Below are 17,428 nucleotides of genomic sequence, written 5' to 3'. Positions count from 1 at the left end.
CAAAAACTGCTTCAGTACAAAAGCACAGCAGCACAGCTCATTACTTTGCTGACGAGTATGTTTCAGGTGTTCCTGTCAAGTACATGCTGGCTCACATGCGTTTTACAAGTCAGAGAAAGGACAACTATCCACTCATTATATCTTCTGTTGGAGTCATCAGCCGGAAGACTGCAAAGCAACGAGTGTGTAAAAAGCTGGTGGAAGTGTGGAGTAAGAAAAATAGATGACATCTTTTACCATGATGTTAATGTCCACAACTATAATGTCTTTATTAAGTGTTACTCCATGACAATGAAAAAAACGTTTATTTATTTAACCAAGCCTTTGACCCCTACCAGTCACCGCAGTAATTTAACAACCTTTGTCCTGATATATATATGTTTACATTACATCTATACTTTTCCAGAAAGTCAATTTGGCGGTCATATATTCCATGAGTTAATGCTCCGTTGCAGATGGGCCAGTCAGAGTTTTGGAGTAGACTCTGTCCTGGCATTGAACTCTCAGAACGTGCCACACTCCGAGCATATTGGCCCAAACATGCAGCAGCATGTCTTCCCAATTAAAACTGAGGAGGAAAAAGAAGCCAGCCTGTTGGAAAATCTGACTTAGCTTAGTAAAGTCAAGAAGAGGTTGTCGAGACATTATTTAGGAAATACAGTCAGTAGAGCAGCAACTCGTTCTTCAGATAGTGTCGGGGTGAAAGCTCAAACTTTGCCGCTAATGATCAGATCTCAGCCATTCCTTCTGTCTGAAGAGAGGATTAGCTTCGAACCCATGTGCACTCATCCTTCCTCCTCTGTCCCACTCCCACACACCCCACAGCTCACATCACACACACTCTGAGTATTTCTCACCGAGCCATGAAGTCTTGTTAAACTGCTCTTGTGTGGAATGACTCATTGGCTTAGCAATATACCATATAAACATAACACAAACATTTTCAAAACGGGAAGAGAGTTATTTATTTAAATTTGATTTAAGGGGCGCCAGCACTTTTTACAATGATGTAAAATTTGATCATATGATCGTTTATGATCATTTTTCTTTGTATCAGCTCAGTTGCTCTGTTAAAACACAGACACAGTCATACACATTGGAGGCTGCAGTGTACATTTTTACTAGGTTGTTCTACAGGCCTTGTGAAGATTTGTGTCCTATTTAACACCAGCCGTGACTAAGGGACTGGAAATAATTTTAACTTGTGGTCTCTGGATGATACTTGATCCGTTTTATTGATGTTGCCAACATCAGCACCAAGACCACTCTTAGCACATCATGTCAGACAGGCTATCATCACCGTGGTGGCATGTAGGTTGTTAATCCATTCAGGTTTGACTGTTATGTGTCAAAGATAAAGGCCTAGTCATCAAAATGCTGTTTAAATAAAAGTTACAGTCTTAAAGAATCCTGGGGGTGAACAGCATGTCAACGTCCACCATGTAGCAACTTTACATTTAAAAGGATCCTAAAACCACAACCATCTGCCTTATGACATTGATTTCACTTTTAATTCCACTCCATTAGGTCTCTCAAATTAAGGTTAACTTTTTTTTAATCAAATATAAGACTATTTAGTGGAGTACTAAATACCAAGCGGGCTGCTTCACACCGGCTACGTTCATCCATCAAGTTATCCAAACATATCAGCTATCACTGTCAGTAGAAATCAGTTCAGTTCCACTCTGCCATGGTAGTTTAGCAGGGTCACATGAGCGCACAAAACATAAACCAACCAGCAGATTGGTCTAAATATAGAACATTTAAGTTAAATGAGCTGGGCCTTGAGGACACCAATGAAAGAAAACCCAACGGACAGATTCTTAGTCAGGGATAATGTCCTCGGTCCAGCTGCTCCTTTCATAAAGTGAGAGGAACTCTGCTGGAGGTGAAACTATGTCCCATAGTTCTGTTTAGTTTAAATCTGGTTACTGCGGAGGCCATAGCACATACTTTTTTAAAAGTCATGAACCTTTCAGTGTGGCCTTGTGTGTGTCTTATGTTAGGGATAATGTAGGCTATAGTAACCATGGAAACCCGACAGAGTGAGGAGGACCCCGTTCCAAAGCTGAGGGGTATTGCTCACCCTGAAGGGGTTCCCCCACGATAACTATCCCCCTGACTATACATTATCCCACTTATTACACGTCTAATTACTTTTGAAAATTCATAATTTATTAATTGAGCTTAACTAGCTTTCATAACTCTCATTATACAGAACACATCCCCATGAAGCAGCACTTCATCTGATTGAATTTATCTGATTTGTCATGTGGGAGTCTTTAAACACCACTAACCCCATATCCCATACCATGTTCTACTACGTGTTTACTTCATGTGCTATCTCCAGTTTTTTAGATTTCTCTATAGAATACTGTTTTTAACATATTTTATCCTACTGTCAATGGTGACTGTTGCTCTGCATAAATAGCCAACTAAGTATTGAACAGAGCCGTGTCATAAATGGAGGGAACTGTGTGCAAAGTTCTACATCAAATCTTTTTTTCATTGTGTGCTTGGTGCCTGCTGTCAGAGCGCCACGTGTCTATGTGACTCTCTTAAAGCGAGCAACAGAAGGGGTCAATAATAAAATTGTAACTGAACTAAAACTTTCCATCTTGTGAGAGTAATACCAAAACACAACAGAGAAGGGAGACATACAGGCTTTTCCTGTCCCTCTTTTGTCCCTAAAATGTGTAGAGAATGGCTCAGCTGTACTGGTGGTAAACTTCCTCCCTACCTTGTTATATTGTGAAGAAACCATTTTCTTCATATTTTGATGTAGTGCCAAATGTGTTGTTTTAGGCAAAGTGGCACTAAGACATTCATTGTATCTAACTTCTGCCCTTAAAGTCGCACTGACACTGAAGTCAGAAATAAAACAATTCACTTTACGGGAAGGGGCTTTACTTTATGTGATTTATATACCAGCTGATAACTTGGTGTGTGTGTGTGTGTGTGTGTGTGTGTGTGACAACTTCTTGGCCAGCTTCACTGGCATGTTTCACTTCCTTTCACTCAGTAGAAACTTGTGACGTATTGAACACTGCTTTAGTGACATCCTGTCAGGAGACACAAACACACCCTCTCTCTGTCTCTCCATTGCTCTCTTTTCCCTCTCGTTCAGAAACACTTCTACACACAAAGTTGAACATTTCAAAATAAAAAAACTAGCAATACTCAGCAATCTTGGTTTAGTAAAAAGTGCATTCTCTAACAGTGTACCTTTTGCACTTTTAGTGTGCAAAACGACTTCATCTTGCACTCTCTGCCAACCCTAAGACTGTTGTGTGGCAAAACCCAGCCATGTTGATTTCAACTCTTCATTTTAACACCAATGTCACCTAATTTATCCAACCACTGATTACAAAGCAGCAAATTCCCCCTCCCCTAACAGTGAACTCCTTTCTGTCTCTGTGTTTTAATCAGCACCTCACATAGCAAGGAGGGGAAAACAGTTCAGTGGTACTCATCAAAACTGAAGCAGTGAGCTGTGAGCCACATTCAATGAAGGTGCAGTCCAAGTGTGGAATGGAACATTTTGTGTGTGTGTGTGTGTGTGTGTGTGTGTGTGTGTGTGTGTGTGTGTGTGTGTGTGTGCGAACTATAATTTCAGGATTCCTGAAAGTTGTTCATAGATTAACACAGCTTTCACACGCTTATGAAACAGCTGCCATTCTGTGGATGACTAATAAAGTATGTTCAAATCAACTGGAAGTTAGGAGGTTGCTCATCACTGTCTGGCTGCGGTTGTGTGTCTCAGTTCTTTCATCCACAAGAGCCTTTATTAAGATGCAACTTTTTCATGTTTAGAATATTAACCATTTTGTTGTTTGTGTTTATAAAATGTACTCACTCGCACGCTTCCACTATATACACTCTTAAATATCAGATTTTCCATACCATGCTCCCCTTCTCACAGAGCCTTGGAAAAGGTTCGGATCACATGGAAAGGGAATGGACATCTACTCCAACGTATCACAGCCCCGTGAGTGCAAAAAGAGCCTAAGGACTATAACAGGCAGACAGAATCACCATATTCAACCATAGACTGTAAATACATACAGTCATATGTATGCAACAAGCAGGAAGGGCAGAATGTGGAGTGAAACCACATTGGTGAACCTCATAGGGATCCTGTGTGCCATGCACACAGGCTTGAGCCGTTAAGTTGTTAGTTAACATGTGCCATGTCATAAAAGAGTCGTTATACACTTGTAAATGCTGGAAATATCCAAAAGCTGCGATTTTGCCACATGGCTGCATGCACAAAATTGTTGTGGACAGGAAACTGTTCTATAAAGCTGTGGCAGAGTCTGTCCTGTGGCACTGTAACAAAGAAATCCTCCACACACACACACACACACACACACACACACACACACACACACACACACACACACCACCTTAGTATCCTATCAAAGGCATCTTAAGCATAACACAAGGTCAATAACTGTTCTCCGTCTTTCCTTATACCAATGAATGGGAAGGACATTTTAGTGTGATTGCACGTTTAAATCTGCATTGTGAATGATATCATTAATGGTAATAATTGAGCAGAGTTGACCATGGAATGGAAATGGAAGAGACTTCATCCTATTATCCTCTATTGCTGTCTGCAAGATGCTCAAGCTGAGGCAATGCAAGCAACGAGGCTGAGGTTACCTTCAAATAAGACAGAATTATTCTGAAGAACACAGTCAGAACTACAGGTCATTTGTTAGTCATCTGAGTACAAGGGATTATTCTTTGAGAAAAACGTATCTGTTCAACCATCAGATGGTCTAGTGCCCGTATTTACGTCCCACAGCCGAGGGCAGAGACAGCACCAAACAGGACTGAGATTTGAGTTTAAAAACGATAACTTAGCTGTAGAGGTTATAGGACTTGTGGTCTGACGTGTCATTTTTCACGCACTATGCCTTGATTCGTGTCAGGTTCATAAACAAAACTCAAAGAAAGGCTGGAAAAAAAACAAGTTTTTTATAGTTTTCCCTCCAGCCGCCTCAGCAGTTACCACCCAGTAGGTTACGAGTTTCAGCGCTCGGCTCAGCGCAGTTGAAAGCAAGGAACTGTGAAACTAAGTTTTGCCACATGTTCATCGTTAGCCCACCTGAATTAGAAAAGGCGAAAGTGAGTTTGCCTACCTGTCAACAGCGAGGTGGGCAGGAGAAGGCAGTAGAAGAGCCAAACAATCACCTGAAGATCCATGTCAGCGCTGATCGATAGGCCTACACTCACTGCCCGATCACTAACATGGATGGATCAATAAGAACCACAGACCAGGTCAAGAACACCACCTCCAACTTTAACCACTCCATCAGGGTTGATTGATTAAATGTGACAGAGAAATAATTCCATTCTCCCGATATGCGTTCATGATCTCCCACCAAAAACACAACAAAACAACTTCAGCTGAAATCCTCAAGTGTGAATAAAAGTTTCCAAGGAGTCGACTGCTTCGATACAGCCGGGGCTACTTTTCGTTTCAGCGCTCAGCTGAGTGTGCAGCCGTGGATCTGAGAGAAGAAAGGGATTTCTGCATGTGTTCCTTCTTCTTCTTCTTCTTCGGAGGGGCCCAGTCAGAAGTAACAACTGTGTTGTAGGTGGAAAATGTGATTCACAGGCAAGTCAGACTGAAGGGCGTTCATAGAGGAGCTATTCTCCGGGTCTGCTGGTCTCCTCCCTGCTGCAGTCATGTTACTCTGACTTCTGACTCAACAGTCAACAGTGCACAGCTTGTGACTCTGCACTGCTCCAAAGTTTCACAGTGAAGCGTGTACGATCAGACAACATGTGTTTTCATAAAGTGACAATGACAATTCGATATTGGCAATGAGGTTGGTTTGGCTTTTTCTCGTAAATAGATTGTTTGTTTCTGACAGAAGCACGCCAATCAATGCCGGCGCAATGTCTTCTTTGAATTCCTCAGCACTGAAATGCTGGCGACTCAAAAATACATTGTATGTCAGTGTGGCGCCCCCACGCGACAAATGAACACTTTCCATCATGAAGCCAGTGAAGGCAACACACTCACACTCACACTCACACTCACACTCTCTCTCACTCACACTCACACTCTCACTCACACTCACACTCACACTCTCACTCACACTCACACTCACACTCTCTCTCACTCTCACTCACACTCACACACACACTCACACTCACACACTCACACTCACACTCACACACACTCACACTCACACTCACACCGCCATAGAACACTATAGAAAAAGTCAGATTTCACGAGGCCTAATTGTTTTATTTTTTCAAAGGAATTTTACAGACCAAATGAAATGACAGTATTTTAATTTACAAGACATTAAATGTATTGAATAATATGAAAGAAAAATAAACATAATAGCCTATGTAACACATGCATAAGCTTTTCCTCTATAAGCCCTGACTTTTTTCTTGGGAGCCACTAAAGGTTTTATGTGTGAGATTTTCCACTCTTACATATCGGCATTTAAGTATTTGCTATGTGAAGTTTTGCTATTCAAGTAACAGACTCCCTCTGAGTGTATTGTAATCCTGGACTCTTTATACATTGTTTTGGTTCATACCTATCTGGAACCGCTGTGTGCATGTTCGTGAGGTCCTGTAAAGGAGTAACCAATGTACCAAGCAATAAGTTGAGGACAGTATGCCGAGGATGAGATCACAGTTAATTAAAAAGATCAAACGTTAACGTAAACCTAAAAGTGGATGACTAGCAAGAAAATAATCACATGTTACATTGGAGGATTGGATTGTAGGTTACTTACCAGGTTGAAGAACTAGTTTCTAGTAGCAGCATGCACTGGTTGTGTTTGAATGAGATTTCAGCTCATCTTCTCCACTCCAGCTCTCTCTGTGAACATATACGCCTGTCTCACTTTCTTTCCCCTCTTTTCTTTGTGGTTTCAAGTATTGTGATATTTTCCCTCCACTCAGCAGTCATTATGGACAGAAATAGAGCCCATAATTTCATTAAACTATATCAAATAAAGAAAAGTAAAAACAATTTAAAGATCTTATAATTATCTATATTACTTAGAGGCAGTCATTTGTGTACGTTTGATTCTTTATTTGTTTAATTTTCACATAATATATTTCAGAGTTTTGAACATTAGGAGAAGTTTTAGGCATTGTGTTTTTGAAGCCTGATGTTCATGGAGGCCCTAAGCAGACATGCATCAATACATTACTCCTTTAACAGTAACAAGCCATTTCTCTTTATTTCCACTATAGATCTTGGCTTATTTTATCCCCAGAGTTGCAATCGCACAAAACAAAAGTAGAATAGGCTTAACTTACATCACAAGTGATCAATGGCAGGATGGCATGTCGTGGTCTGGACTATCACAGTAACCAGGTTTTTTTATTTTATGTCTTTTGCCAAAAAAGATCCCGATATCATGAGAAAAAAAGCTCTGTTTTTTCGAGACAATGAGTTAAATGAATACATTTTGTGGGAAATCCAGCTTTTCCCAATAAATTGCTAGAAGTTGAGATTTTGAGAAAACAACTAAATTACTCCTTATTAAAGGAAAATGGAGTAAATGAAAGGGGAACGCCATGTTTGTTGAATTTGAAGTTGTTGTTTTTTTACAATGACAAGTAAAGTTAAACATATTTCTGTAGTGACTGTTGACAAAATAACATTTGTCAGTGGAGTTGCTTTAGTGCTATTTGTGGTTCTTCTGAAGGCTGTTATATGTTACATGTTTAAGGAGTCCTGTCTGCCAAGCGGGAAACCTCTGCCCAAATTCCATTAATCAAATTACCTAAATAAAAGCTGTAGGGGGAAAACAACATCATTCTTTAGTACAAACGTTTGGAGAAGAATAACTTATTTTTCCTTGAAAACCCCTTGCGTCTTTCAGACTGATGATAAGAGAGTATAGACTATATTGTAGGCCACATATGCTTACAGTATAGCCTTAGTATTGGAACACAATATTCATGTTACCTTCACCTTGTTGAAATGTAGGCTATAAGGTAACCTACCTGGTCTATAAATTTACAAAGAGGAAACTGAAGCACAATGGTATATAACTCAGACCCTTCTGTAAGTTTATCACACTCTTCAACAGGTTTGTGCATAGATTAAGAAATAATTACTAGATTACTGAAAAGTAAAAAACACCCCTTACAATGGGGCTATCGCTTTGTTTGATGATCCAGTAACATTAATCCCACTAGGCCTATATCAAACATTTAGGCTTAATGTAAAGGTTGGAAATGTAAACTTGATTAAAGTATCTTTTCTTCCTTTCAATAATTTCTTTCAGGCAAATTCATGTTTAAGAATTCAGACATATTCATTTATTTAGCACGTGACAGACATGTGATCTACAGATGGCTTGAATATAATTAAAGACAATAAAAGACAGTTCACAGCTTGTTAATGACGGGAGCTGCATTAGCTCAGCTTTCTGTCATTGATCATATATGTGAGGATAGTTGATGATTGTCAAAACTGATTAATCATGTTCTATATGGTAAAACATTTAGTGTCTGCCTAATGTTATCACAGAAGGAAATAATTAAATTACGGAACTATATAGACTATAAAGTAGGCCAACTCAAGGTCTACATCAGTCCTGTCAGACTAATAATAATAATAATAATAATAATAATAATAATACATTCGTTTTATATAGCGCTTTTCTAAATACTGAAAGACGCGTTGACTATGATAATATCAGAAGGATGAGTCAGTGTCATCGTACTAACTTGTGTTTTTTAGACAAAAAAGTAGGAAAGCTATAATTAAGATTAATCAAGAGGTACAATAGCTCTGATTTTTTTCTGTTTTAAGGCACAGTGTCGAGACAACAAAGAAAACATTTAAATCGAGAAAGTAAAAACAATAGATGCGCAACCAGTTCTCAGCTTGTCCAATCCTTCTAACGTTGTCCTAGGACGTGGCGCTGGGCGTGGCTTAGTTGATTTCGCGCGAAAGTTCATTTCTCCTTCCTGTGAAATGTGAACATTACCGGATATCCATTGTTGAGGGACGCCATATAATTACCGAGTTTGACCGAAGGGAGGACACTTGTTCATTTTCTTCACCCAGCGGGTTTGGATCACTTCAACAAGCTTCAGTATGTCTCAGGCTCGGGTGACTGACTTCTTCTCTCAAAGAAAGAAAGGCCTCGCCGGTCCTGTGAAACCGACCAAGCAGCGTACCGGCGGTGTCGTCCAACGTGGATCCTCACGGAATAATACAAACATTGCCAGTACCAGATCCTCTACAAACAAGGGTGTTTTGCTGCGTTCGTCATCCGTCCACGACGAGTTTGTCCGAGTTATTGATGAAGTGGTGGGTCTAAGTGAAGGAGAGTGTGCTAGTAGCAGCGTAAGGAAATATTCTCCCCCCAGCCCCAGGACACCGAAGAGGACCTCGACGAACGGTGAGTTTGACCTCGGGGCAGCCGTGTTTTCAGCCACCTCCGACCACAGCACGGCCAAAAAAAGACGACAAGACAAAGACACCAAATCCAACATCCCAGAGAAATCAACCAGGAGGAAGGCGAGGAAGAAACTGGTCTTACCTCAGGACTCACCACAGGTAATGTTGTGACATTTCAGTGAATGTATCTCAATCTGAGACCCAAACAAGGATGTGAGCGAGGAAGCACTTGGTGTATATTTTCAGTATTGAAACTCTAAAGTACGTTTGGCTGTTGTTGTTCATGTCCAGGTTGTAGTCCGGCCCAGCTCAGCTCCAGCAGCCCTCCCCGGACCCAGTTCAGAGAGCCATGTCAACTCACTAACCCACAGCCCCCCCCAGCAGGACGAGGCCGTCAACAAGACGAGTGAAGAGCAGGCCAGCAAGGTAACTGTGTGTCTTTGTAGTCTTCAGAAATGTCTCTACTGAAGTCTGCAAGTGACACAATTTGAGTCGTCACCTGCAATTCATAAACATCGAGAATAGAATAGATGTTTATTGCCATTTGCACAGGTACAGGTTCTTGTGCGTTTCTCCCTGAGTCAGTTTCTACAAAAGTTAAAATTATATATAAAATAGAATAGCATTATAAGAAAAAAAAGAGTAGAAAAGTACAATAAAAGTAAAAATAAATAAGTTGTAGTAACAGGTAAGTGATTTAAAATAAACTGTACAGAAGTTATACATTGTATTAAAACAAAGATATAATACAAAAAAATAACAAGGGGAACACTGTACAATGAAATGAAAATATAAATATGTTTTCTTGTCTCTAACTTTCTACATCTCTTATTGCACCTGAGGTTATTGCACACATATTTTTCACATTATATAATTGCACTGCTTTTTGTTTTTAAGGTTAATATTGAACACTTGTATTGCACCGTGAGGTGGTCGACTGTCCATTTAGTCTGTGAGGTGAAGTTCTTCCTTCCTTGATAATGTTAATGCAATGTAAATCAGAATTTAAGTGTAGGCAATCTTATCAGGTGGGCTTATTGTGAAGCAAGTTTGACAAAGCAAGCACTAAATAAGTAAATTTAGCAGCTCCACAAACTCTCCGAGCATTTGGATCAACATGACTTTAGTAAGGCATGTTTCCTGTGTCAGTCTGCATATCTTTCTACAAGTTTGAAAATGTGTTGTATTCCCGGCATGCTGGTATTGCTCATAGAGAATATTGTCAGAGGAAAAAAATCAGATTAGTATGTGGTTACACCTTTACAGCCTAGTTATAAACAGAGTTCAGAATATTACCCCTCTAAGAGTAGGTTAGACGTGCAGCACAAGTTACTATGTTGAACTAAAAACTTAAACATATGCCACTTTGTGTCACAACCTAAGCTAGAGGGTAAAACATTTTATGTTGAACTATTCGGGTCCCCACTCAAATGTTTTATGGACTGTTCATGACGTGTGGTTTAGTGAAGACTGCGCTGCAAAATGCTGGCTGACATAAAAATGTTCTGAGTGAGGTGAGCTTCTTCTGCAACATTGAAAGGTTTTCTAAATCGAGTTGGAAAAGACTTGATTTTGTTAGTGACCTTTGGCACGTACCCATCGTGAGGCTGATGTCATTCTACTCTCATCTTTTAAACAAATCTCACAAGAAAAAAGAAGACAATTCTTGTCAAAATCTCTCATAAATATTTATCATATATTCATCATTTTTTTTTAGTAGAAGCAGTTGCATGACTGAGGAGGTGAATGTGGAGAGAGTAGAAATAAACTGCAGTGTTTTTGGAACCACAATGACTATATCAGACGAGGATAAGATATATCAAGCTTTGGATACACAAACAATATTTAATAATAGGATACATCATGGTTGGTTGGAGTCTGAACATTTGGGAGAAGATGATATTTAAGCACAGTATTGCTGAACGTCTCCTTAATGTAACAAACTGTCCCTATCCTTTTTAAGGCTCTGTGCAAAGATGGCATTGCAACTCTCAAGGCCCGTCTTCAGAGGATCAAGAAACAAGCTGATAAAGTGGCGAGTGCTGCTTTCGATGCCACGCCCTCCACTTCTGGATCTCCAACCGGCCCAGCACCTAAAAACACACTCTCCCCGGACCCCCAAACCGCCACGCTCCTAACGTCTGAAGCCAAGGCTCTGAAGTTCTCTGTAGCGCGAGCCAGTGAGCTTGCAGCTAAAGCTCAGAGGAAGAAGGAAGAGAGGGGGGCAGAGGAGAACAAGCAGAGAGAGGAATGGTGAGAATGTCCTCATATTTCTACACTCAAGGCTTCGCTACAATAATCTACTCTGCAAGTGGTACAAATATTTTCAGAAACAGAAGGTCTTGCTTCCTCACACTGATTGTGTTTTTCCCCTCTCTTGACCCTCAGTACGGAGCAGGCAGCATACCAGCGATATCACAACCTTGCCCAGGCAGCAGCCCCTGGCCTCTCACTGCCGTACCAGTACAAAGTTCTGGCCGAGATGTTCAGGAGCATGGACACAGTGGTCGCTATGCTGTACAACCGCTGTGAGACGGCTACCTTCACCAAGCTCAAACAGGGAGTCCAGGATATGATGCACAAGTAGGTGGAGCGACGGAGAGATTGTCTTCAGCTGTGTATTGTTTTGTTTTTTTTAAATTTGCTGGTGTAGGTGTTTCCATGTAATTGTATAGTTAACTATGAGGGAAAACACACAACATCCAGGTGTTTTAGATGTACGAAAACATTCAGTCCCAGCATGATCAGAAGTCTTTCCCTTCAGTGCCACATTAACACCCCACATTCAAACTAGGAATGTTCCTAGGTGATTAATTTCCTAGTTGGTTTCATTTAAATTCAGACTACCTGACTAGTCTAACGGTAAGAAAACTTGAGAACAATACATTTTTATGCCGAGTGTGGCTAATGTAATCAATCCTTCTATCCTCCCTGCAGGTTAACATCCACATGCCTGCATTGAATTTTGTCACGCATGGCTCTAGTCGATTTGCCAGTATATGGTTACAGCCCTGGCTATTGGCGATTGTCTGTGTTCCAGTTTGAGAATAACATTTGACCTTAGTCATTCTGATGCCAACTAGCCAAGGTGATGATGTTTAATCGATAAGTCAACTAAACGTTCATAAGTGCATTTCTCCTCATCCTCACCTACAAAGCCCTACATAACTTTTTGTTTGCAGTCTTTGCTGCTGTAACAATGTAAATTTCCCCGTTGTGAGATAAATAAAGGATTATCTTATCTTATCTTATAACCTGGCTCCCCCCTACCTGACAGGGCTATATAAGACTCATTTATTATTATTATTATTAGCTGTTGTTAGAACCGTCTACATGCATTACATTTCAGTGCATTTAAAAACTGCATTTGTTGTGTCACTTTAAATTCCTCTCAGATGTCTTTTCTTTCTGGTAGCAGAAGCTAATGTTTGCCGCTTTCTTTGTCCATCTCGCAGGCGGTTTGAGGAGAACCACGTGTGTCAGATAAAGACAGTTTTTCCTGAGGCCTACACGTTTAGACAGGAGAAGAACATCCCCACCTTCAACAGCAGCATAAAGAAGGGCAGCCACCAGCTAACTGTGGAGCCTGTCTTTCCTTCTGGTTAGGACACATTGTCTCAGCCTTTCAAAACATGATTTCTCCTTCTCTTGGTTAAAACACTTATAATCATAATAATGTCCTTCAAATTGGTTGTAAGCAAGTCCCTTTGTATGCTCCTGTTTATGTGTATGTTTAATCTCCCATCCCTGTGTTTCCTCCTCAGACCAGAATGAATCCCGCCCTCTCCTGTCAGCCTCTTGTCTCCTTGACAGACGACGCATCTTCCACCAGAAGCTGGTCTCCATCGTCAAACAGCATCATAAGGTAAGCAGATGCTCCGAGCTTTGTAAGCACGTGAAAGCTTTGAAAGCCAACAATATACGCTATGCACACTATGGTAGTTGTCCTTCTCAAACGATTTCCTGTCTGCAGGTCTTCCTGTCCTCGCTGGTTCCTCCGGTGGCTGTTCCAGACGACAAACTAACCCGCTGGCATCCTCGCTTCAATGTGGACACTGTGCCAGGTGTCCAAAGCAGCTCCCTACCTCAGCCCCCTCACACGGAGAAACTGTCCACAGCTCAGGAGGTTCTGGACAAGGCTCGATCTCTGATTACACCCAAGGTACTAACCCTGCATCTGTGTGCTGTTGTAATCTTCAAATGAGACGGGGAATATTCTCACATAGGCTCCCTCAAATCGAAGCGGGAAAAATGAACAAAGTTGGAGCTAAGTAAATTTTGCTGCTTGCAGAGTTGGCCAACTTGATGTCATATTAGGGAGAAACATGTAGAACAAAAGTATGTTTTGTGTTGCTGGTTAAATTCTTAGATAGCATTTCCTATCTTTATTATCCGCTGACATGTTATTGGTCTAATATTTATGCTCACAACTCTTAAGTCTACATGTTTGCATCCATTTATTACCACAGCATGAACTAGAGTTAACGATATGTTGTCTAAATTGTTACTCAGTTTCAGTGTCGTTTTTGTTGTTGTATTTTAAGTGCTTGTACTCCATAAGTCATTGAGTATAATCAGTGATCTGTCTAAGGCAACATGTATTGTTCTCGTGCTTCATTCAGATGGAGAAGGCTCTTGTTTCACTGGCTCTAAAGACACAGGACACAGCTCCAGAGAGTAAAGAGCCAACATCTCCACAGAGCCCGACAGTCAGCCAAACAACCGCTGCCTCTACTGCTCAGCTTCCAACAGCCCTGAAAGGAGTTTCCCAGTCTCTGCTGGAGAGGGTAGGTACACCATTAGCTGGGAGAAAGGGGGCAGTGTGCTGGGATGGCCAGTCTTAAAATGTTTATACTTTTTAAGGTTTTGTAAGCTTTGTAAACAGTCATGTGACTCAAAGTGTTGTTCTGTGCTTGATGTGTTTAGATCAGGGCAAAGGAGGCTCAGAAGCTACAGGCTGCCATGACCCGAAACTCCACCCAAGAGGAGCGCCTGTTGATGATGTCACGACTCCCGGAGTTGGCACGGATTCTTCGGAACGTTTTCGTCTCAGAAAAGAAGCCGGCTCTAATCATGGAAGTTGCCTGTAACAGGATGGTGTCGAGCTACAGATCCGCTCTCAGCACAGGTTAGTCCAGAGAGCAGAATACACCAGTGTATGTGTGCCTTCGACATGCACTGTCAGCTGTTATTTAAAACATTTAGAAGTAGGCAATGAACAAGCAACAGTAGGCTTTTCCTTTGTATGTAGGCGTTCCCAGTTGGAGGTGAATATTTATGCCCCGGTTACGCCTTGTCTGCATTGTAATATTCACACTATGATGGTAATGCCTCGGTGTGTAAATATGCGCTGGTCTGTCCTCCCTTGAGCTTTCATCTACATAGGTGTAACAGAGGCGACATGGTGACAATGTAAATTGGTTTTGCCAGCAGGGCAGAACAGTAATGTGTGTATGTGAAGCTCTCGCAGTGCTTCCACAACACTCTTACTCAATGCATCTTACACTTGGACACCAACATTGAGCAGATTCAGTGTGAAAGTAAAAAGGCTTAATGATGGCAGATATTTGTTATGCAGAGTAATATGGACTTATAAGAGCTTTGGGCTTATAGAAACTGAATTCATTTCCTGGCCTTGGTCAGTGCTCTTTTCTTGTCCAGAATATGGGGTCATTTTATGGTCTTAAACAAGACTCAGCAGGGTGGCCTTGATATTTCAAATATGTTAAATGTACATTCAAATATGTAAAGCATTATGCCTTTTTTTTTCATGGCAAAGCATTAACCTCACTATAGAATGTACTAGTATGATTCAATACAAGGTCACAAGGAATGGCACACAAGATCATCTTAATTGGTGCATGTTAGATATTAGAGTGAAGTATATACAGTATGAAGTTTCTCCCCATGTGTGTGTTGCGGTCTCATTATTAAATCCGTTTTGATTTCAAATCTCCTCTAGTCAGCCTGGGACAATAACAACAAGCTGAGAAAGCCAGTGTTCTTTTAAGCATTTATGTGAGCTTAATTGTGTTAGAAACTTGTATCTTATATCGTGGATAAATAACTGTTCGATAACTGGTGATTTCTCATCTCTGATGAACAGGTGAAATGGAGAAACATATACGTCTACTGGCAGAGGTAGCAGCTGATTGGCTGGCTATTCATCCAATTAGGAAGGACTTCTACCTGAAGTTGAACAAGACCATGGAGCTGAACATTGTTCTGGACAAACTGAGTAACAGACTCAGAGAAGAAGAGAGACTCTAAAAACAATGAGTGATGATCTGCTGGCCTTTCACAGTTAACCACCCACTTTCCTCAGCGCTGTGCTACATGAGCCGCCAGCAGACTGAACACTAGTTGGTTTAAACTCCCCTTTTGTGAATTTTATTGGTTGCCTGTCACAGGCTTTTTAGAGGTAAGGTGACACCGACAGCCTGTACACTAGGCTGTCGGTGTAAATAATTACAGATTGTCCTAACCACGTTCGGAGGGTGCACGTTTGTGAAAAGATTCCGGGGCTATAATGGTAACGGCTAGTCTTGGTTATCCTGCCATCCTCCTGTTGTGAAAGAGAGTCACTTTGACCAGACCTTCTGTCATTGACCTGTGCGTTTGGCCTTTTCATTTTCTTTGAAAGTGTTTTATTGTTCTGAACTGCTCTGCCTCGAGTCTTTTTGAGTGTCGCTTTTCTACAATGTAGAACAGCTGATGCTGAATGTTTACATTTTTAAAGCTCATTGTTCGATAATGTTTGAGAAATACAAGTATTGGTAGGATCCTTCCTGCCTTTTTTTTTTTTTTCCTTCTATGATCACAATTTTATTAAATATAACAATCTGTAAAATGCTAAGCAATGGTTGCACTAAGTATGGAAAAGTGATGTCAAACTATGTTTTATCAAGATTACACATAATGGGGAAAATATGAAAACAAAAAAAAAGTTAGAAAAAGAAACTTAAACATCTTGTCTGGTTGACTAACATGCTTTTTAAGGTTTCTACCTGAAGCATTGTACAATTTTGGAGCTTTTAAAGTAATTTTTAGTCTTTTCAACTAAGAGGAAGTCTGGACGATTCTAACTGAAGAGACATCTTATTTTAAAGGGCATAGTTACATTGTGGATGTGGTACGATTGTGATACAACCCCTGTATGGAATGTCTACGTGAACAGGTAACATGAGTACACACAGCATGGGACCCCAAAATGACCTCAGCTGGAAAATAAAAATGTGAAATTTGGAAAGAGTCTTCACAGCATTTGTTTTTCTAAAAAGTGAACAATGTTTATCTTATAAAGATTACACAGATTAATGCACAACCATCTGCAAAAGTTACACTAAACTTAAGCAGAATTCAAGTACCAACACCTGTCACATCCACCAATCGCTGACGTTTAAATTACCATTTGAATTTAGTGAGTCTGGGTTTAATTGAACTAAAATTGAATGATTTATTTCTAATGGATTGAACATACTTATATGTATTGTGGTAGATAAATTAAAACCTAGACAATGTACACATCCATGTCAATGCAGCTCCCTGTTCTGACTTCAAGGTACTTACTCTAAATAGTGTATTTACCTGATTCCAACATGCCCAGAGCCTTGAATTAAATTAAACTCAATAGCCTCCTTTCACCTGACAGGAAGGAAACATGTTACCTGTCCAAGAGTCGTTGCCCGAAAATCATTTGGTGGGCAGATGGATATTCTAAAATATGATATTGTAGATATGAGATCTTAAATCATCAAAAATGTAAAATCTGAGAAGAAAGACATGCGCCTCAAACTGGAAAAAAAGCTTATGGACTTGATTAAAAGTTATAATCCCCGTCAAACATTGCTATCATTTCTTGTTTATTCATTCTGTGTTGTCTTCTGTTTGTTACGTGTTCTGCCCTGATGTAAAGCGTCCTTCGTTCCCTTGAAATATAGAGAGGCTAACTGATAAGTCATCGGTATGCTAGACAATGAACCCCAAATGCTCCTGAAATCATCAGGAGCCATCAGTGTGTTTCTG

At 40.5% G+C, this 17,428-nt stretch overlaps 2 protein-coding genes across 7 annotated transcripts in view; one reads left to right on the top strand and one right to left on the bottom strand.

The window, feature by feature from the left end:
- piezo1 (piezo type mechanosensitive ion channel component 1 (Er blood group)) overlaps window positions 1-5,652 on the bottom strand; it is a 59,008-nt gene extending 53,356 nt beyond the window's left edge. For all 6 annotated transcript variants that reach the window (XM_061040562.1, XM_061040567.1, XM_061040564.1 and 3 more), the window contains exon 1: window positions 5,148-5,652. In XM_061040562.1, coding sequence (XP_060896545.1) covers window positions 5,148-5,211 — 64 coding nt within the window. In that variant the 5' untranslated portion in view covers window positions 5,212-5,652. The remainder of the gene's footprint in view (window positions 1-5,147) is intronic.
- A 3,307-nt stretch (window positions 5,653-8,959) lies between these two features.
- Window positions 8,960-16,652, top strand: cdt1 (chromatin licensing and DNA replication factor 1). The gene is made up of 10 exons (XM_061040572.1): window positions 8,960-9,562; window positions 9,695-9,829; window positions 11,367-11,656; window positions 11,792-11,986; window positions 12,859-13,004; window positions 13,168-13,268; window positions 13,377-13,565; window positions 14,026-14,190; window positions 14,330-14,531; window positions 15,510-16,652. Exons 1-10 carry the CDS (start codon window positions 9,098-9,100, stop codon window positions 15,671-15,673), a joined length of 2,052 nt encoding a protein of 683 aa, XP_060896555.1. The 5' UTR covers window positions 8,960-9,097; the 3' UTR covers window positions 15,674-16,652.
- The last annotated feature ends 776 nt before the right edge of the window (window positions 16,653-17,428 follow it).

Source organism: Labrus mixtus, chromosome 6 (genome assembly GCF_963584025.1).
Source record: "Labrus mixtus chromosome 6, fLabMix1.1, whole genome shotgun sequence".
Taxonomy (NCBI): domain Eukaryota; kingdom Metazoa; phylum Chordata; class Actinopteri; order Labriformes; family Labridae; genus Labrus; species Labrus mixtus.
The sequence above is the reverse complement of the archived record's forward strand: the minus strand, read 5'-3'. Positions and strand labels throughout refer to the sequence as shown.